The following is a 22,796-nucleotide window of genomic DNA, read 5'->3' as shown; positions in this document are numbered from 1 at the left end:
GATGGGTGATGCTCCTCTGTGGTGTAGCAGTTAGGAACTGGCCGTCCAGGGTCGAGTCCTGGTGGCGTCAGTCGGCCCACAGCCAACGCAGGTGTTCATTCAGTTCATTCGCCTTTGCGGGTTGGTCGATGAGATGGGTACTCAACTCAGGCTAGGATATATATATATATATATATATATATATATATATATATATATATATATATATATATATATATATATGTTGGCCATGATTAGGGCTTCGTTTGCCCGTGCTATTTCAGCAAACCTAAGAAAAAATGTACAAAGGCTACGGCAAGAGAATAATTCTTGCATCGTCGTACCTCTCCATTATTATTATTATTATTATTATTATTATTATTATTATTATTATTGTTATTATTATTATTGTTGTTGTTGTTGCTGTTGTTGTTGTATTTTCTTTTGTCCTGTGTCGATGAGGGCACAGCCTCGTCAAGGGAGGCTTTTCTTCCTCGGTGTACGCACCAGCAGGTGGAGTCCGGCGTGAAATAGGTCGCTGTCGTGTTCAACCATTACCCTCTTGAGTATGAGAATACGACCCTTGAGGACGACAGTGTGACTCTTAAGGACGACAGCGTGACTCTTAAGGATGACAGCGTGACCCTTAAGGACGAAGCGTGACCCTTGAGGACGACAGCGTGACCCTTAAGTACAGAGCGCCCTTTGGTTTGGTGGCGTGACCTTTGATGTGACCTTTGCCGGGCTTATCATACCCATGGTCTTACTTTCCATGCTCAAGGGTCGTACTCAGAGATCAAACACTCTTCCTGAAGGGTCGCACGTTCGTGCTCAAGGGTCGTACTCGTGTTCAAGGGTCGTACTCGTGCTGAAGGGTCGTATCCTTGTGCTCAAGAGTCGTGCTTTCATGATTAAGAGTCTGATACCCACGCAGGTTTTTACCGCCCCTCTGCTTAAGAGAACACACATACATGGGGACATTATATAACTGATTGGCATATTTTAGTAGTTACCTCATGTACGAAGACTGACCATCCTTGGCGTCAAGTTATCGTGCTGACACTAGGCCTTGAGTCCCAGTCACACGTCCAGTGTCCGGTGCGTGGGTAGGCAGTGAGGACCGAGAGTTCCTCCCCTGGGGGGTCAGGACGAAGGTGTTTGGCTGCAAGAGCCGACGTCGAGGCTGCCAACACCAGTAATACAATAGGTTGGGACCGACCGACGGTCCGGGCGGCGTGTGGTGGCGCCGCTGGCAGGAGATCAGAAGGTGTCTGGTGTGTGTGTGTGTGTGTGTGTGTGTGTGTGTGTGTGTGTGTCTCTCTCTCATCCATGCTCACAAACGCAGTGTGGACTAATGTACGCCACGGTTATCTACATGCATTTAGATTTACTTTTAACCGGTTCTCTAAAGTGTAAAACACATGTACACGTTTCACTATTTTAAGTCGAGGGGAATTTCGATGATTTACATTATTTTCTCAGGTGGTAGTGTACGTTTTTCCGTTGCTCGAGCTGTACCGAAGCCATATGCTTCTTGTGTTGGTCTCTGCGCTATAAATTCACAGATGCCGTGTTGGAAAATCACTCATTCAAGAAGCGCTGTGTAGCATGGAAAACCCCTCTCCTTTTCAGGTGAGACGCGATTCGAGCCTTTTTACTTCCGTCGGATTGATGCTCTTTTTGTCTGTTCTGTAGTTGTCATTAATCAAGTGTCTTCGTCTGAGAGTTGGCTGCTAGCATTCCCCCTCTGCCATAAGGTCATATGATTACCGCTTGGCCAGTGGCTAACGCGAGGGAATGAGCCATTGTGATGCCATGGCATGTTCCCTACACGGCAAAGCTTTGGAACTGCTTACCACCTCACCTGTTTTCTAACCGTTGCGACCCGCGTCATCATGAATTTACAAAGATATCCTTCACCTCATAAACCTTCACATCATTTTTTTATCCCATATTCTTTTTCCTTCCTTTGATTCCTCCTCAGGCCTCGATGTGGTCCTTGATGTAGATAGTAGCACGTACATAGGGGTTAACTTGGGTTTATATTTATTCTCTGTGAGTACATACGATTGTATACCTCATTGTATAACACTGTATTTACGTAAGCTGCCCACGTGCCGCGACTCCGATGAATTATAATAGATTTACTATTTACAAACCTTGACAAAAAAAAGGGGGATATTGTTGGGTTCATGTGAATATCTGTGTTTTAAAGTATCGACTTTAAAGGAAGTTCCTTATGGCCTAGTTGTACTAGGGGTTTTGCATACTTCAATACCGAACACGTCTCTCGTGAACCGATATACAGTTGAAGATGAAAGTCCGTGGCCCACCATCTTTAGATCTCTCTCTCTCTCTCTCTCTCTCTCTCTCTCTCTCTCTCTCTCTCTCTCTCTCTCTCTCTCTCTCTCTCTCTCTCTCTCTTTCTCTGTGCGTATGCACATCATTTGAGTCCAGCACCATGACTCTTTCTGAATCATCATCATCATCGCCTGACGAGGAGCAAGGAACACCTTTCTTTCCCGTGGCCCAGCCGGGTCTTCGTGCCGGGGTGCGTGCCCTCTGGTCCTCCTTGCCAGACATCTGGGGTCACCACCACCACCTCGGACGGTTTCATTTCCCGTGACCCAGAGGGTTTCTCTCTCTCTCTCTCTCTCTCTCTCTCTCTCTCTCTCTCTCTCTCTCTCTCTCTCTCTCTCTCTCTCCCCCGACGCCTCCTGCAGGATTTCTGTCAAGGTAGACACTCACTCCTCGTGCTATCCTGTCCTCCATCAGTATACAGATGAGGAATTAATGTCCCTGTGCTGTGGGTGATGACTTCGTCATATAACACACCGTCAGGTAACCAGTTATCTCTGTCTCTCTCTCTCTCTCTCTCTCTCTCTCTCTCTCTCTCTCTCTCTCTCTCTCTCTCTCTCTCTCTCTCTCTCGTATACTGTCATGTCCTCCGTATGCCTGGGATTATGAGCCGAGTTAGGTATCCCAAGGATTTTTCTTTGATCCCTTGGCTTCGGTGGTGGCACTGACCGTATATACTGGCTGGTCCCGAGAGCAAGGCTCCCGCTTCTCATATCTGTCAATGTCTCGCCTCACTGGGCACTACTGGTGAGGTCAGGTGCTCATACACCTGTTTGGGACACACTGTCTGTCTTGTGTGCCAACGGTAAGGTGTCGAGTGTAAATACATAATATAGATTGAGTTCTTACTGTTACTATGCACTGGAACTTCTTTTCTTTTCTTTTTTTTTCTATCCTTGCCTGCACGTTTGTCCGCCCCGACATTCGTGACCATTGATGTCCTTAGTGAACGTATGGTAGTGTAAAGGTCGATGGGCATTTAAGGAATTCGACTGATGCACGAGATCGTCTTCAGAAGACTTCCAGAGAAGCGAAGTTGTAAGCGAGATTGTGCGTCCAGTCTTGGAAGACGGGATCACCAGAGCGACGCTTCGGTTGAAAGGATCAGATGGTTTAAATGGAAGAAAGTGGGTTCGCCAGGCAGTGGTGGTCACGCACAGCTGGTCGACGTGAAGCTACCAGATGGGCGGTAGTGTATGGTCGAGGTGAAGCTACCAGATGGACGGTAGTGTATGGTCGAGGTGAAGCTACCAGATGGACGGTTGTGTATGGTCAAGGTGAAGCGACCAGGTGGGCGGCAGTGTCTGGTCGAGGTGAAGCTACCAGATAGGTGGCACTGTATGGTCCGAGGCGAAGTGACCAGGTGGGCGACAGTGTATGGTCGAGGTGAAACTACCAGATGGGCGGCAGTGTATGGTCGAGGTGAAGCGACCAGGTGGGCGTTTGTGTACTGCTCACGGTGTACTTGTTCACTGTTGTTCGCTTCTGCTGTACAAGTTGGCTCTTGTTGGATGGACAGGGTGGTCGTGTGGTTCTGTTGTTTGACGGTGTGGTTAGTTTTCGTTTGATGGTGTGGTTAGTAGCTCTCTCATGGAGTGGTTGTGGAGTTGTTTGTTGGTTTGGTCCGTAGTTATACTCCTTAGACGATGTGGTTGTGTAGTTGTATACTGGTTTGGTCATGTTGTTTGTATGTTGTGGTCGTGTCGTGTGATGGCATGATCCTGTTTGTATGTTGTGGTCGTGTTGTGTGACGGCATGTTTGATAATGTGGTGATGTCTGCGCTGTGGTTGTTTGTTGATGTGATTTTTATATGTAGGCAGATGAAGTGATACTTTGGCATGATTGTCTTTGCGATTATTTTTGTTGTTGTTGGCTTTGTGTATTGTTTTTGTTGTTGGTTGTTTGTGGGTGTGGTCGTCTTGCCGTGGTGCCATGTTCTGCGTTCTCTTTGTCCTGTGATATTGTGATTGTGTTGTGGTGGTATCAGCGAATGTGATGGTGGTGGTGATGGTGATGGGTTTATTTTTCGGTAGTCGTATTGGATCGGGCGAGTGTGTGTGAGTCTGTGTATGTGTGTGTATGTATGTGTGTATGTGTGTGTGTGTGTGTGTATGTGTGTGTATGTATGTGTGTATGTGTGTGTGTGTGTGTGTGTGTGGACGACGTCTTGTCTCACGCTAGAGACGGCTGGATGGAATGATAACACAGCTGATTATGCTGAGGTTGAACCTCCATACGTCTGTATACTTCACAGGTTTCTGTTTGGTAGTTGTATTAATGAATTACTTATGAAAGTTGGACGGACTTCAAAAAAAATATTTCTCTTTTATTTCATACATTTGAGGGGATGAAATGGGTGTCGTGTCTGGAGTTGGCTGGCTGTCTGGGGAGGCGGCAGGGGTGGTGTGAGAGAGGCTCCGAGGAGGGTGAGTGGGACTTGTTTGTATGATGGTAGGGTGCAGGTGGGAGTTGAGTGGTAGTAGATAGGCATGGAAACTCGGCCTTAGTGAGGGAGACTGGCCGAGTTGGTGGGAGATCGGTGTGTGGGGAGCAGTAGTCTTAGCGAAGACTGGGGTGTGTCAATATCTCTGTAGGAATATGGGCAGGTGTGAAATGAAACTGGGAAAGTTTACGTGGAGTTGGGAAGACACGGGTGGAATGGTTGAGGAGGACATGGGAGAGACAGATGACAGGTAACCAGTGCTTCCTTCACTATGTTATCTGGAAACAGAATGGTAAACAAGAGGGCACCTCCCCGGAACCCACCTCTCCCTCCAACTCAATTGCCAGCAGGAATAAGAAAAAAAAGAAGAAAAAAGATGAGGACTTCGTTACAGATAAAGATAAAGATAGGGAGATAACTTACGAGATGAAAGAAGGATATTTCGTTTGTGATAAACTGTTGGTGTGTGTGTGTGTGTGTGTGTTGCTTCAGATGGTAAAGAGTGGAGGAGGAGGAGGGAGAGGGGATTATTTATTGATTTTTTTTTAAAGGGACTTGAAAGGGAGGACTGTTGTGTGATGGGGAAGGGATCGTGTAAATGGTGAGGGGATCAGTGTAATGTGGAGGAGGAGGGAGGAGGAGGAGGAGGAGGGAGGCAACGAATCGTTGGGACACATGTTAGCTGGGAGGCGTGATCGGCTACAAGGGTACGGGATTAAGTTGGAATATATCTATGGCCATTGTGAGATTATGGCAGGATTTATGGGCTGGAGCCATGTCAGGGGGAGGGGATTATATAAGTGTGAGTGGCTAGCGGTAGGGGATATTGGCCAGCAGCGACAGGGATGACTGGAATGTATGGTGTTATTAACATGGGCAGCCAAGGGTCCGGGGGTCTGCCAGCCAGAATACATATTGCTGTATGTTTTTCTGAGTGTTGCTCAGCCTGACGCTTGAAGTTTGTGTGTGTGTGTGTGTGTGTGTGTGTGTGTGTGTGTGTGTGTGTGTGTGTGTGTGTGTGTGTGTCTGTCTGTCTGTCCTTCGTCTGTCATTTCTAATTGTAGACGTGGGAAGGGAAACTTAACGCTCCTAGGAGTCGACTCTTTGAACTCTTCATCTCTGTTGTACGGAATACAGAATCACCCCGTGGTGTCAGTGTTTACCTGTCCACAGCTGTGTTGCTGAGGGGACGTTAGCGAACCATATTACCGACGCATCGCTTGTCCTCTTCCTGTGTGCTCCGGGCCTCGTCATTTCTATTAACCTAAAAGAACTGCCCTGCCAAAATATCTTCCTCCTCCTCCTCCTCCTTAGTTGGTTGTCGTAGGGCTTCCTCCCCTTATATATATAATCGTGCCTCGTTCTTCCTAAGTCTTCCATTACGTAGGAGTTTCCCTATCCCTTGTGTGTTTCCTCATGTGAAGAGGAGACCAGATTCTTCCTACCGACTCTAGCCGGGGTCGAGCATCCGACCGTCATTGATACGTTCGTAAAGTCGTGCGTCAAAAACGCTTTGGACATGTATACACAGTGTGCGTTTGACGACTCTCCTTATCGTAGAGTTCTTATGGATAAACTCTGCTTAGTGGTAACTTCAACGTTCCTTTCATAGGTACATTGTCATTGTTCTCCTGGGATAGTCACAGTCCGGCCAGTTCGTTCTCAACCGTTCCGATCTTCATTCGACTGATTGTCCAATAAGCTATTGTATTTTTCCAGTGGCTGGTCCTGCTCTTCATTCAATTGGTTGTCCAATAAACCTTTGTATTTTTCCAGTGGTTGGTCCGTAATGTTTGTAATTGTCGCCAGTAGAGTTCATCTGGTTTCAGAACGTGTCGCGTACTCTGTGTTGTCATGTTTTATATCCTTTGCCCAGTTGGTGTCAGCAGTTGTGGTGTTGTACAAGTCTTTTCTTGTGTGTCTTGCCATGTCTGTCTCTTAGACGCGCGCACACTTAGCCTGGATACGAGAATGTGAAAATGATTTGATATAGTGATTCAGAATGATCAAAGGCTTCGATTGTCTTGATCTGAGTTGCTGTTTAAGGCTAGATCAGTCTGACATTTACATGAAGCATAGGATACAAACTCGTGAGCAAATGTCACAGCCACTTCGATTGAGACACAACATTATCTTCAGGACTGTTAACATGTGTGATGATCTCGTAGTAAGAGTGGTTAAAAGCAGCGCCATAGATACGTTTAAAAGAAGACTTTAAACGTTCTTAGATTCTAGTCAAGGATTGACTTTATTTTCGCCTCAGGAGATATATAAAGCTTCCAGGCATTACGATTGTTTCAGATCCCATCTGCCATCACGACCAACTCCGAAAGTACCTGGCGGTGTGTCGCTGCTCACACTCCATTGTAAGACGTTAATTGGGCGTCGTGTCTTCCAGTAGTCAGTATACCTCTCTCTCTCCCGTCTCCCCTCGAGAGAAGAATAGAGAGTCTGGTACTGAACCCTACCCAAGACGGGTCACAGTGACTGACCCCGAGTGCTCTGCCTGCGGGTTTTAGCATCCCGTCTGAGTACAGATTGCGAGATACCGTCCGGTTTTTGAGACTTTGTGTGGTGGTGGTGGTGGTGGTGGTTGTCTCCTCCCCCCCACCCCCCCACCCCCCGTAATCCTGCTTATGTCCAGATTTCTTAATGTTGGCGCCAGCCAGGTTCCGATTTCCATCTGGGTCAGGTATTGTGAGTCCTTCCTCTACGATAGATAAGCTTTGAGACTTGGCATTCAGCTCCTCGTGTAGCCTGTACTGTACCCTGGTTGACGTTAAGAACATACATTATTTCACCGGATATAATTCGCCCGCCATGTAATAGGGCGAATCTGTAATTATTGCTTCGTAAAAGAGTCTTTCGCACTTCCAGTGCTTTTCCCTTGCCCCACTTTTTTAATGTGATCTCGTCTTGTTGTCATCTTTTATCTATAGATATCCACCTCTCCGTTGTGTCTTCAATATCTTCTTCCGTTTATCTACTCTCTCCTTTGACCTGCTGTCACCTGGTGAGCCATTCAGTAATCCTGTAGCAGATCTCATCCCATCACATACTGGAGTCACATACTCTACTCCATTGTAGACGTCTCGGAATCTACAATTCTTTTGGTGCGTTTCCATTTTTTTTTTATTTTCGTTTCGTTGATTGAATTACGTAGGTACAACATGCCCCAGTCAAAGGCCATCTTGGGTCAAAGGTTTAAAGAAGGGTAAAAGAAAGTACAGATTGATCAAGGTTCCGAAATTGTGTGTAAACATGATAGTTAAATAAGGCAGAAGGGGTAGAGAAGGAGGAGGAGGAGGAGGAGGAGGAGGGAGAGACGAGAGGAAGAAATGATATCCACGGCTTAGCTGCTCGAGGAAATGAGATATTATAACTTGTCAATCCTCGAGTGTCCAGTAGCCTCACAAAAACTGTGGGAAGCGGCTGCCGGACGCGTGCCTCAGGTACAAGCAGCCTTTCGGTGGCGGGGGCGGAAGGACGCATGCAAACAGCTAATTTTGTTGTCCATTCCGGCAAAGTTCGCATCCTGAGACATTTGCCGTTGATTCGCTTCACTTCCTATTCGTAGTATGCCCTAATTTTACTGTATATGTCATATTGAGCGCTGCAGGATTATTTCCCCCTAGACTACCGCCGCACAAAGGACAGGAAATTTATATATATAAGAAAAGAAATGGTTGTGAAGCAACGATACAACAGGGAGCCCTAGTGCTAGCTAGGCTTGATATATGTGCTGTACAGGGAAGGGCAGGAGGAGCCACGCATGTCCAGTCATGCTTCTGAGGGCGATAAGCTGGTGCTGGGGGTGTGGGCGGCCAGGACCTACTTCGATCTCCTCACGGCTCGTGGGATTAAGAAAGTGTCGTGTCATTGGCCACTTGTCATGTGCAGATGGGGTTCTGATATGGAATTGTTATTATTATTATTATTATTATTATTATTATTATTATTATTATTATTATTATTATTGTTGTTGTTGTTGTTGTTATTATTAATAATATTTTTTATTTTAATTATTATTATTATTATTATTATTATTATTATTATTATTATTATTTTATTATATTATTTTTTATTATACTTTGTCGCTGTCTCCCGCGTTTGCGAGGTAGCGCAAGGAAACAGACGAAAGAAATGGCCCAACCCCCCCCCCATACACATGTATATACATACGTCCACACACGCAAATATACATACCTACACAGCTTTCCATGGTTTACCCCAGACGCTTCACATGCCTTGATTCAATCCACTGACAGCACGTCAACCCCGGTATACCACATCGCTCCAATTCACTCTATTCCTTGCCCTCCTTTCACCCTCCTGCATGTTCAGGCCCCGATCCCACAAAATCTTTTTCACTCCATCTTTCCACCTCCAATTTGGTCTCCCTCTTCTCCTCGTTCCCTCCACCTCCGACACATATATCCTCTTGGTCAATCTTTCCTCACTCATTCTCTCCATGTGCCCAAACCACTTCAAAACACCCTCTTCTGCTCTCTCAACCACGCTCTTTTTATTTCCACACATCTCTCTTACCCTTACGTTACTCACTCGATCAAACCACCTCACACCACACACTGTCCTCAAACATCTCATTTCCAGCACATCCATCCTCCTGCGCACAACTCTATCCATAGCCCACGCCTCGCAACCATACAACATTGTTGGAACCACTATTCCTTCAAACATACCCATTTTTGCTTTCCGAGATAATGTTCTCGACTTCCACACATTCTTCAAGGCCCCCAGAATTTTCGCCCCCTCCCCCACCCTATGATCCACTTCCGCTTCCATGGTTCCATCCGCTGCCAGATCCACTCCCAGATATCTAAAACACTTCACTTCCTCCAGTTTTTCTCCATTCAAACTCACCTCCCAATTGACTTGACCCTCAACCCTACTGTACCTAATAACCTTGCTCTTATTCACATTTACTATTAACTTTCTTCTTCCACACACTTTACCAAACTCAGTCACCAGCTTCTTCTTCTTCTTCTTCTTCTTCTTCTTATTATTATTATTATTATTATTATTATTATTATTACATATCCCTGGAAGGTGTGGGAGCATGAATACTACCCACGTATATCATTCGTGTCTTGTAAGTCGCATTTAGAGGGACGGGAATTGGAGTAAGGAAAGGGGGGTGGGGACCCCTCCCTTCCTTTTTTTTTTTTTTGTTGCTTTCTTTTTTTTTATGGATGGCTCGGTCATTGTGTTCCTGGCGCTACCACGCACAGGTGGGAAAGAAGGCCAAGAAGTATTGAGATTATAATATTATTGTTTAGCTAAGGACGATCCAGCCTTGATGGTATGTTGGTGCTCCCGACCTTAGATTGTGCTCGCTCATGTACGCCAGTGCAGATGGCTCGGTGCACACTGCAGGAACGTGAGTGGTCCACTCTCATGCTCGGGTGTGGTAGAAGTATCGTGCTTAGGAGAATCCACTACCACCACCACCACTGACATTGACGCCTCCTCCTGCACCGTGATCCAGGTGGTCTGTGTTCTCATGGGATTGTGCTGGTTCATGCGACCTTCCTGGAGGTTTCCATGTCATCCGAGCAGTGAGGCAGACATTGCCAGTCACTGTTTTCCGCAGGGTGTAATGACTGACTGGAGGACGTCTTGTGTGCCATAACCTCGTTGGAGTTCAAGGGCCACCCATTAGAAATTCGTGTTCCCTCCCTGCTTCCGTTAGCTCCCTCCCTCCTTGCTGATGTTTACCCTGCCTCGGCTGTGTCCGTAAATTTTGGCATATTCCAACGGGTCCGTTCCATGGAATCAAGTTCCCCAGCGTGTTCCACCGGTCCGTTCCTTGGGGTCAAGTTCCCCAGCGTGTTCCACCGGTCCGTTCCTTGGGGTCAAGTTCCCCAGCGTGTTCCACCGGTCCGTTCCTTGGGTTCAAGTTCTTCAGCGTGTTCCACCGGTCCGTTCCTTGGGGTCAAGTTCCCCAGCGTGTTCCACCGGTCCGTTCCTTGGGGTCAAGTTCCCCAGCGTGTTCCACCGGTCCGTTCCTTGGGGTCAAGTTCCCCAGCGTGTTCCACCGGTCCGTCAGCATTTGTGTACTCGATTTTCAGTCTGGGCCTTGTGTACACTGCTGGAGTCTGGTGTCTGGTCCTGGAGGGCCTGGGGGCGGCACTCACCCCTGCTTCCACCTTTTTTCGGGTATTTACAAGAAATGAAACATTCATTTGATGTATTTATATATATTACTGAATTTCCTCTTGATTTATATGTTTTATGTGTGCCGATGGGATCTGGTTATAACCTGTTTTTATAATACGGGGAAAGAGTTATACACTCAGTGTGTTGTATACGTAGAACAAGATCACACATAGGTACGAAGGGCGGGGTGTGAGTACTATACCTTCCGGACGTGTGAGTGATCGCCAGCTCCGTCATTCTACCAGATGTTGTTGTCTACCTTATTGCCACCGTGACTGGCTGGCTGCTGACATGTGTATGTGGATGCGGACGGACGTGATGCCCCCGTAGGCATATGCGTTATCAGCCAGCGTTGGTGTTGACAGTACAGATGATGACAGCAAATGACGGGATGACAGTGATCAGAGAGATGGAGGTTGTCTGTCATCTTGTCCTTGATCCTGTGCTGTTCCAGTTTATTGACACTATATCCTTTTTTTTTTTTTTGGTACATAGCGTCATGAAGGATCTGAAAAACTCAAGTGATGAATTTTATCGATGTAAACATCCAGTGTAAAATCGGTATATCGGTGTACATCGGTTGAGAGAGGTATGACCTGTACATGACGGAGCGTAATGGTAAGATGCCCTGGAAAATGTGTTGTGTGTGATGGCACGAGCGGTGAGGGAGGAGGTGAAGAAAGGTGGGTTGGGTGGGTGGGAGGCGAAGGCGTCCCACTTTCCCTGGTGACAGCAGAATGTCAGGAGACGCGTCTGTCAGGTCACCTGCTGAAAAACCAGTGTCCTCCACAACTGTGGTATTTTGTACGTCCATTGCCTGGCTCCACCCGCCTCCTGCTATGTGCCTTTCACCCACTGTCATAATAACGCTCTGCTTACGTATGATTAAAGCAGTAAAGATTGTTAGTTGATAGAAATACAACAGGTGATTCGACTTTACGTTAGATAAATGATTTATAACTGATAGATGGTTAAGTAATAACAGGTATTGTTGCTGGCTAAAGTGATTTTTTTTGTGTGTGTATGCAATTCAAGTTTGTTTTTGTCGTAAACTTTAATGTAAGCTGGAGGCTCATTCGTTCAAGGACTGTCTGATGTTGTGTTTGGCTCTGTTGATAACTACAAGATCTCAGCGAAGTGAAGAGGCCGACCCTCGAGGGGTGGGTAAGCCAGGCGGAGGGCGCGGCGGGAGGGAGGTTGTGTTGGGAGGAGGAGGAGGAGGATGGAGTGGTGGGCTTGTCTACCCGTAGCCCTCACCCCAGACCCTCCCATCCCCGTGACCCAGTGAATACCCTCGCCCGCTCCACGCTTCCCTCTCGGGACTCTCATCCCACACATCCCATTCTTGTACTCCTTTCTCCAAGATCCCATTGACTGCCTCGCGTCTTCAGGCCGTTCACCAGGCCTCATGAGACCCGCCAGCCTCGGCTCCTCACCAGACCTCGCCCCCTCCCTACCCTGCTACCAGAGCCTCTCCTCCTGAGGCAGCCTCCCCGCGGGAGTCTGGGAGCTGTGGTCCCGGGTAAGCAGCCGGGCGGAGGGCATCTGTATACACTCACCCCCACCACACCACTGTACCCAACCCTGGCCGGTTATCATCATGGTGGACCTCAGTTGCTGCTGCTACTGGTGGTGGTGGGATGACGTGGTTGAATGGTGGTAGGATGATGGTTGTGGTGGTGGTGGTGGTATGGCTCGGTCGAGCGGTAGTAGTAGGGAGTGGTTGTGGTAGAGGAGCGTGTTGGTGATGGTAGAGGTAGATAGAGGTAATTGCGACCGTAGAGGGTAGAGGTTAGGGACGAGGGCAGATGGTGGCAGATACGAGACACATGGATGGGGAGTGGATGTGATAGTCAAGGTGATGCCTTTCATGATGTAGCCGGGTCATTGGGTGTTGTCCCTCACACTCGGTGCAGACCTGTCCATTGTATGGTGCTGATGGTTGTGTCCTAGGAGTACATACGTGCTTTTGCTGACAATTATCTTACTTCTGGGTTGAAGTACCGTCATTTCTGGCAGCTGCGTATTTTGCATGCTGTCTTCAAAACCTTCGAATCATGCAAAGTTGAACGGTTGTATATTTTTTAGTGGATATAGGATTTACATATAAAACTTTTAGAGCCACGTAAATGAGGTGAGTTACTCCAATCTTTTGCAGGATAATCCCTGAGAAGAGGCCTACAAGTCAGACGTTTGAAATGTATGAATCCCGTAACCTCATTATTAACAGGGGTTAACCAGAGGCCCTCGCTGAATATTGTACCGTAATTCAGATGTGCAGCACAAGGTGACTGCACATACCACCTGTGTGTGACCAGCATGCTCGTAGGTGAAATCGGACATTTTCTGTGGATGGTGTTGAACAAGGACCTCTCCTCTCATCCGCGTAACGAAAATTCCCTCTGGATCCCTTTGAACGAACCTCCATCTCCATTCTTATCCGTCTCTACCACACTGTGTAGCTCGCCACACCTTCCCCAGTACTCTGTATTGACCTTTCCTCTCCTAAATGTACCGCCGCTTGTCTTCCTAACCCACCAGCTCCCCTCACTCTCGGCGTATACCCATCACAGCTTGGTAATTGGCGTGAACGGCAGGATTACCAGTAACATGGCCTGCTTGCAGAGCCATTTGAAATGCCTCGTTTTTCGGCCGTGCTCTGGTACGAGCTGTGGGATTGTGCAAGTTCATCGCATCGTTAAACAGTGAGGAATAGTGGAAGTATCTGATCTAAAATAAGAAGTGGGGGGACTGCGAAAGTATATACAGAACATCCCATCAACATTACGGCACTCGTGCACAGCTCTGCACTGGGTGTAAAACACACACACACACACACACACACACACACACACACACACACACAAGTCTTTGGACCTCATGTGTACTCTGTATCCTCATTTTCTCCCATCACCCACACGATGGTTAGGAGTGTAAGATAAATTAGCCGCTCTAGCGGCAAGTGTCGAAGATCAGTCACCATTACTGATCATGTGCGTCGTATGAGAGCGCAGCGTCGAGTTGTATATGACTGGCTATATCGACCCCCTCCAACCCTCAAGTCAGTTTTTGTCATCGTATATGTTTTAATGAGTAGGTTATAAATGATATCTGGCTTGATAAACCTCATAGCAGACAGTAGCCATCCAGTTCAACAGAATGTATTCGTCCTCCGCTCTCCGCGTCTCTGTATATATCCGGGTCACAAGTACTGTTGTTGTTGTGTGCGTGTGTGTGTGTGTGTGTGTGGTGGGAGGGATGCGTGTGTTCCTAACGTCGGCGCGCCAGTGCGCGTCTGCTAAACTGGTTCGGCAAGTTAAGAGGGCTGAGGCATGGAGGACAAGTTCTCAAGAGAAGATCCATCTCTCTGACTATACGACCCATGACCTCCCTAGGTAAACCATTGTGACTGTTGTGACCTATATTGAACGCCTCATTGTGGTCGTAGCGGTAGGGGTTCAGGGTCCGGTAATGGGGTGTTTGCTTACCCGATACAGATTTGCTTTCGTCTACTGCACCGATCTCTTTCCTCTTCTCCCTTGTAACTGTTGCTCCTCTTTTTCTTATATACCCTCTGTTTGGTTCTCCTTCTTTTCCTTTTTTTTCTATATTCTCTGTTTACCTTCTTTTTCGCCCCTGATCTATTTAAGCCCGTGTGTTGGTTCTCGGTTTACTGGCATCTCTCTCTCTTTCTTCCCCCTTCGTCAGATAGGTAGGTAGGACCAGTGCCAGTACTGGGATTTACGCCCAGATGCTCAGGGCGTGAGTGTCGGGGGTAATTTAGTGCCGGACAGACAGAAACACGTAAACGCGGAGAACACAGTTGTTCTTGGCAGTATCCTGAACAAACGGAGAAGGGAAGGAATAACTGTGTGTGTGTGTCTCTGATTTCTGAAATGCCATTCTCTTCCCTCCTTCCTATAGCTCATGGTGGCTGCTCCACATTTTTGTTTTCAACTGGTCCATTGCTGTAAGCGTTGATGGATCGAATTCTTTCGATCAGCGATCTTGCGACGGTGAAGATACGACTGTCGCTTGGGTAGACGTGTGTCGGTTCTGTGGCAATTCTAGGTACAGTTGATTTGCAGAGTGGAGAGAGAGAGAGAGAGAGAGAGAGAGAGAGAGAGAGAGAGAGAGAGAGAGAGAGAGAGAGAGAGAATAGTTCTGGGTGGGGTTTGATCAGCGCTGGCGTAAACCATTACACTGTACGTGTAGATGTGGGTTATCAAGGCTCAGGTAAGTAGGGTTCGAACGATTCACCACCACCACCACTACAGGACATGCATTCGTGATGACATGTCTCCCTCCCTCCCTCCCAAAAAAGCAAGGTTGATGCTTTTGACTCAAGGCGGACCACATTGTGAGAGGAGGGAGTCCTTGAACTTGGAAGGCTTGTTGTTTTCTGTTCTCGAGACTTTCGTGTGTTTCCATGTGATTCCCCCTCTTCATCTCGCGTTCGCCAGTTTTACTGCATTATCTCCGTCGTATCTGTCTCGTCCTGGTATGGTGGTATGTGGCCCCACTCTATGGCCTTATAACTATAGCCTTGATAATCCTTGGAGTTCTCCCTCCCTCTCTCACACACACACATACATACACAGACGCAGTAAGTCTTTTTCTTTCCTCTTTAGCGGCAGAATGATGAAGATCTGCAAATATAAAATGTTAAAAACATTTTTGTAATCAAGATAAATCCATTTAACTTACTGCACTAAACTTTACGTCACCGGATGCGAAGCCTTAGCAGTTTACTGAGTTAAGAGACGTAGAATCTTGGCTGTGTCATACTGGGAAGCTCATCTTCAGAGTTAATCGTTTGATAGGATTCGAACCGTCCGTACCCGAGGTGGCAGTGGATCGGAAGCAGCTACGTCGTGGCCAGGAACTGCCTCGGAAGTAGAGGCGATTTGCACCACAGAGAAGTCTGGAATGTAGCGATTTTGCTGGTCTCGCAGACGCTGTACATGTACCGACCACAGACAGGATGGCTCGATGATGATACTGGGTTTCATGAATAGATAAACAGTTCGCAACACCGTCATTAGAAACCCAGTGTTCTCAGATCAGGACGTCACAGTGTGTTCTCAGATCAGGTCGTCACAGTGTGTTCTCAGATCAGGACGTCACACTGTGCTCTCAGTTCAGGACGTCACGGTGTTTTCTCAGATCAGGACGTCACAGTGTGTTCTCAGATCAGGACGTCACACTGTGTTCTCAGATCAGGACGTGTTCTCAGATCAGGACGTCACAGTGTTCTCAGATCAGGACGTCACAGTGTGTTCTCAGATCAGGACGTCACACTATTCTCAGATCAGGACGTCAGTGAAGCACAGAAGAGCACATCAAAACACAGACCATTACGTAAGGGGAGGAGGGAGGAGGGAAGGATTTAGCAATTCTAAATCGTGTTGTAAACTTCGTACCCAGATGTAGCTGAGGTTGACTCACGCCTCAAGTGGAGGAGGCAGTGACGTGTTGTGGGGAGGGGGAGTAGGTGGGGAAGGAAGGTGTGAGAGGAAGGGACGTCCAGAGACTTGGGTGGCCCAGGGGAAAACGAGACTTGGGAAGAAAATGAGGAGAAGGAAGATGAGTGAGAAGCAAAAAAAAATCCTCGAAACTCATTGGGAGTGAAAGAAAACTGTCGTCGCTGCTGCTGCATTTTGGGACATGCTTCTCTGACGAGCAGGAGGTTTGACGGGCAAGAGACTTGCATTCTGGTAGAACGCGATCATTATTTTCAAATTGCTCTTGACTTTTATTCACAGTATATACATATTTTTTTTTCACTTTTTTATCCTGTGGCGGTATGGTATGACAGTGTTCGTCTCTGTCGTCTTCATCACTGCTTCTGAAGTTTCAGGACGAAGGAAACTTGTAGCACAATATACAGTCCTGGTTTCATTTCAGTGGTTTCTGGGTCCTTAACTGTCTGTTGGAGGAAAGGTGCCAAGAAAGAGGACCTGTTCTCAGGTCGAAGTTGACATGAAGCGACTCGTATTGGAAAGCAGAGGTGACTAGTGATGGTTATATGGGTCGGTATACAAACAGGCGCAAAGTTAAAGCTGTAATATATCATATAGGTCGTATTTTGTAGCCAGTAGCAGTGTAATATATCATGTAGTTCGTATTTTATAGCCAGTAGCAGTGAATAGTCATCAGACATGATGCGAAACCCCTGAAGCAGATCTTTTTTTTTATGATTATTTAGCTAAGGGTTGGAGGATTGTAGTGATGTAGCCACGACCAACCAGAGAGGAGGGCGCCTCTGGTCATAAAGTCATCTGACTACGGTAAGGTGTTTTTGCCGGGGATGATGGAGCAGCGCTAGTGTGGCGGGTGGGTGGCTGGCTGGCGGAGGCCTGGCGGAGGTAATGGTGCTGGAGACGACATCTTTAATGTTGGCCTCTCACCACCACCACCACCTCCACCACCGCCACCGCCGTAGTGGTGTGGCAGATGCCTTGAACGACCTCGTTAGCTCTCACGGTTATGTTTAGATATTGCGATGAGGTGGGTTGTATGGGTGGTGTTGATCAGGTTCGCCAGCTTCCCTACCCTCCCTCCTTCCTCGAATGTAGTGGTCTGAATATTCTCAAAATCTTCGGGTTAACATTTCGAGCTGTAGTTAATATTTTGAATCTTAAAATTCCCATGTGAGTTCTAAAGGAAAGTCTGTGTGTGAGAAGGTGAGCCTTAGCCTTGGTCAGTCTGTGGGTGAGGCAAACCTCAAGCCTTGGTCAGTCATGGGTAAGGCGAGCCTTACCCATGACTGCGGGTGAGGCAAACCTCAGGCCTTGGCCAGTCGTTGGGTGAGGCGAGCCTTATCCCTGGCCAGTCGTGGGTGAGGCAAACCTCAGCCTTGGGCAGTCGTAGGGTGAGGCGAGCCTTATCCCTGGCTAGTCGTAGGGTGAGGCGAGCCATAGCCGGGGTCAGCAGAGGGAGAGAGGAAGATTCTCACGAGCGGTCCCGCGGGACGCGTAGGGAATAAATGATTCTTCCAAGATTCATGATGGCTGCCATAGACACACCAGGCCGCTCCCGGACCAGCCAGCCGCCAGCCTGCCCTCGTCCCCTCACCACTTGCGATGCGTTAACGTTGCTTGATGTGTCCTCACGCTGTTGGCACGAACACATATGTCAACAGATTTTGAATAAGTGGCAAACTCTTGTGAGGGTTGGCTGGAGATGTGTGTGACTAGCTTACACATCTCAGAAATCATTTGATATTTGACTCGGTTTTTCGTCATTGAATTTGTCGTTTATTTATTTATTCATTTATTTATTTATTTACATTTATCATCCTGATGTCACTAACGTATATTATTATCTTCTGCAGGTAAGGCGTGGCTCGAAGTCGATCTGGCCATGGAAAAAAGAGGTAGGTACATGACGTCACTGCCACTTACGCTGTTGACATCAGCGTGGCGGCGGCGGCGGCGCTGGCGGCACCAACCAGCCTGAGGGCCACACCCACACCTGCTGCTTAATGGGGAGTATGTGAGGGGTGCGTGGTACGTCCCTCGCCGTTACTCACAGCTTCACGCTGGGTTATATACTCTCGCTCTCGTGTACAGAGAGACACCTGTGTAGAGCTGTTAGTAGGCTGTAGACGCCAGCAGCCGCTCAGGGAAGCACTACCATCCTGATCAGGGAGTGTTGAAGTGAAGCTGGGAGCCATCTGACACCATCTGCGCCAGCAGGTTGTAGACAACATTAGCAGCAGCAGACGCCCAGGGGAAGCAGAACCAGCATGACCCCTCCTGACCTCTGTACGTGGTTGTATCCATTGTCAGAAAAACAATTTATTTTTTCTCATCTCTGTCGTCAAGGATGGCCATGTCTCGATGTTCCACTGTAATGCATCACAGATTTACTTGGAGGTCGGGTGTCAGGCAACAAAGACCATGTGTTCAGTAGATGGGCAACGTAGATTTAACAAACCTACCTTAGCATTACCGCCCTACGACCCTTGAGTGTAATGTCCTGCTCTGGCCGGACCCCTCAAGGGCCAGGTTCTACATTCATGTTTAAGGAGTCAAATCAAATGTATCCTGGCCCGAGTCGTGCTCCAGGGTTTTCCTCAAGCGTGATACCCTCGTGGTCGTGGGGGTTTACCTTTGGGGAGTGGAAGAGCCGTGAGCTTGAGCCATGCTTGGGTACAGAAGACTGGTCATCGTGTGGCTGGTGTGAGTGTGACCCTTGAACCACGGGGGACACCGGGACCCCACCGTGTGTTTCAGCCGGTCGCCGGTTCGGTTCACACGGGGGGTGAGGTTTCTCTCAGACCGTGTGTCCCGGGTCATGAAGCTGTGGTAGAAATGATTGTATGTAAGAAATTGGTGTCATGGTGTGTGAGACGAACTTGGGAGTTATCTGATTTGAGACAACAATCATGCGTCACACATGGGCTAATAGGCCAAGGATAGCGTACTTCAAATATTGTTTATTAAAGGCAACATATACCAGTCAGTCTTTTTATGTCCTGAATTATATATCAGCAATAACGTGGCAGAATTTCTTTGTGATACAGATCAGTGTAGGAGGTGTGAATACAGTAACAAGGGACAGGTAAGGATGCGATATCTAGCGAACAGGGGTCATGTGCTTGTGAAATTGCTTCTCATCCCGCGAATTACGTCTTGAGGTAAGTACTACACGACTCTGAAGACTTCCTACCCGGGAGCGGTAGTAATTTAGTAGATCAGTAGTTGTGCAACGCCCCTGGGCAAGTACTTAGGCCGTCTGGATGAAACGTGAGCCGGAAACTCGACGCAAACTGAGTCTAGAAGTCTTGTCTACATCAGGGTAAGTTGAAGGTGACGAGATGAATCAGTTGGGAGAGATGGGTGCGACCCGGGGGAGGGGATTGTGGGGGGGTTGGGCAAAATGGTTGGTTGTGGGAAGGCTGTGGTGGCAGGTGCGGGTTGTGGGGGGTGGCGGCGGCGGCGGCGGCGGCCGAGTGGGGTTGGCGTGTGGGCGGGGCTGGAGGCGGCGGGGGCGGTGACCTCCCCAGGCCACTGCTGTTGTGACGCGTCCCTCTTGCTTCTCCTTGCCGGGCTGAGGAGTGAGCACACGGGGGTTTATAGAAGGGAGGGAAGAAGACCCTCACCCTAGTTGGTTATTACTGAAGACTAGTGGGTTTTGGCCGAGGTCCCTGTATCTTTATAGTCCCCAGGGGCGATAGACCGACACAAGCGACCCGTGAGTGGGGTGGGTTTGAACGACATAGAGAGACGCTGTCTTAGCGTGGCCGGTACCACGGGAGGGACTGGGATCGTGTCTCGGGGCATCAGTGCTCCCCCTCACCAAACGGATGCGAGTTATGGACGCTCCTTACTGATACGCTGATGACTCCTGGTGGGGTCATTATGCACACACGAACACGGGACGTCGTTTGGTTCATGTTGTCACCTCCTTTGAATCCCTCCGCCGGCTGGACGGGCACCAGGCCTCTGCCTTGGTTCGCCCTGGAAGACAGTTCTTGGGGGAAGACACTTGTACGTGTCGTATGTTTAGAAGGTGATCATGGTAAGGGGATTGCTACCCGGACCTTCTGTGCGAAGGAGAAACACAGTACATGAATTCGAGGTTCGCGTCGTTCAGTTACAGCGATTGACGTGCTGGTGGTTGTGCTCCAGGCTAGTTCGAGTGTCAGCGGTAGAGGCCATGATACGGGGTCGCGGTGTGGAGAGGCTGTTAACTACCATTCTGGTGTGAGACACCGTTACGGGTCCCAGGAGGTGGCGTAACTCACACTTTACGGCGCCATTGGAGGGATCAGGTCACAGCGGCACTTAATAGCTCCTGCACAGCTAATAGCCGTGTCCTCGTTAACACAGCTAATAGCTGTATCCTCGTTGAACCCCCCGCTGAGGCTGGGAAGATGGCTCAACCCACTTGCTATTGTCGCTATCGTTGAAAAAAAGAAAACCCAGCTCGATGGTAATGATTGTTGAGAACGCACCGTGCGTCGTCCTGAAGGATCGTACCCGTTCGTTCATACGAACCACCCACCACCCACACACAAGTGCCTCAGTACTTCCTCAGACCCACCACCCACACACAAGTGCCACAGTACTTCCTCAGACCCACCACCCACACACAAGTGCCACAGTACTTCCTCAGACCCACCACCCACACACAAAGTGCCACAGTACTTCCTCAGACCCACCACCCACACACAAGTGCCACAGTACTTCCTCAGACCCACCACCCACACACAAGTGCCTCAGTACTTCCTCAGACCCACCACCCACACACAAGTGCCTCAGTACTTCCTCAGACCCACCACCCACACACAAGTGCAACAGTACTTCCTCAGACCCACCACCCACACAAAGTGCCACAGTACTTCCTCAGACCCACCACCCACACACAAGTGCCTCAGTACTTCCTCACATCCACCACCCACACACAAGTGCCTCAGTACTTCCTCACACCCACCACCCACACACAAGTGCCACAGTACTTCCTCAGACCCACGACCCACGTTAAGTGCCACAGTACTTCCCTCAGACCCACCACCCACACAAAGTGCCACAGTACTTCCTCAGACCCACCACCCATACAAAGTGCCACAGTACTTCCTCAGTAAGAAACTCACCCATAAAGTGATTGGGGTTTTCATGATGAGGTTTTGCGTCGAGGCAGTGTCGAAATTTCCCGCTTCATAACGCTGAAAAGGTTTTCTCCCGCAGTCATACAAGCACACGAGGGAAATATATCTATATGGGAAGTGCCTGTAAAGCAGTTTGCCAGATGGCTGCAAGAAAGTTGTGGATGGCGGCGAGGGAGTGTGTACGCTCGCTTGGTGAGGGCCAGCAGGGTCGAGGCTCCTATGTGTGTGTGGTAGTCATGGACGAGGAGACCATGGACTCCACGTCCCACAGGCAGTTACACATCTGATTTTGAGTTTCTAATCTGCCAGATTTAAAATGAATTGCAACACATCAAAATGTTATTATTATTATTATTATTATTATTATTATTATTATTATTATTATTATTATTATTATTATTATCATTATTGTTATTATTATTATTATTATTATTATTATTATTATTATTATTATTATTTTCTTCTTTTATACTATTCGCCATTTCCCGCATTAGCGAGGTAGCGTTAAGAACAGAGGACTAGGCCTTTGAGGGAATATCCTCACCTGGCCCCCTTCTCTGTTCCTTCTTTTGGAAAATAAAAAAAAAAGAAAAGAGAGAGGGGAGGATTTCCAGCTCCCCGCTCCCTCCCCTTTTAGTCGCCTTCTACGACACGCAGGGAATACGTGGGAAGTATTCTTTCTTCCCTATCCCCAGGGATATTATTATCATTATTATTATTGTTATTACTACTACTATTAGTATTATTGGGTATTCTCTGAACCCAGATATTTTTCCGCAATACTCTGTGAAAAAGTTTTATATATAGAAATTGTAAGACCCAAATCTTAAGAAAAAATCTCGTGTCAAAACCCCCAACATACACGTCAGTGCCCCAGATAAAACAGACGATCTTTGCGGTTTGAAAACGCCAGCTAAACCGAGATGTATCAAATCGTGCCCACTAGTTGATATTTGCTGAGCATTCCTGAGGAGTGGAGAGAGAGAGAGAGAGAGAGAGAGAGAGAGAGAGAGAGAGAGAGAGAGAGAGAGAGAGAGAGAGAGAGAGAGAGAGAGAGATCGGTGGACGGTGAAGCAGCCGGGGTCGGTCGTCCTCCTGTGGCCCAGGACAGGGGTCTGGACACTTGAGATAAGCGGTAGAGTTTCCAGTACTGCCATAACTCACAGTGTGCCCGAGGACATTCTTGATTTGTGAAAGAAAATGGGACAAAACAACAG

The 22,796-nt window shown here is 48.0% G+C and overlaps 1 protein-coding gene across 30 annotated transcripts in view; it reads left to right on the top strand.

Moving 5' to 3' along the window:
• The window catches only part of LOC139748583 (uncharacterized), a 978,916-nt gene that overhangs the window by 75,223 nt on the left and 880,897 nt on the right, over positions 1-22,796 (top strand). For 9 of the 30 annotated variants that reach the window (XM_071661684.1, XM_071661682.1, XM_071661681.1 and 6 more), the window contains exon 2: positions 18,298-18,339. The exons of the other annotated variants lie outside the window; for them this stretch is intronic. In XM_071661684.1, the coding sequence (XP_071517785.1) occupies positions 18,298-18,339 (42 nt within the window). The remainder of the gene's footprint in view (positions 1-18,297; positions 18,340-22,796) is intronic. 30 annotated transcript variants of the gene reach the window in all.

Source organism: Panulirus ornatus, chromosome 5 (genome assembly GCF_036320965.1).
Source record: "Panulirus ornatus isolate Po-2019 chromosome 5, ASM3632096v1, whole genome shotgun sequence".
Lineage (NCBI taxonomy): Eukaryota > Metazoa > Arthropoda > Malacostraca > Decapoda > Palinuridae > Panulirus > Panulirus ornatus.
Note: the sequence above shows the minus strand (reverse complement) of the source record. Positions and strands in the feature narration are given on the sequence as shown.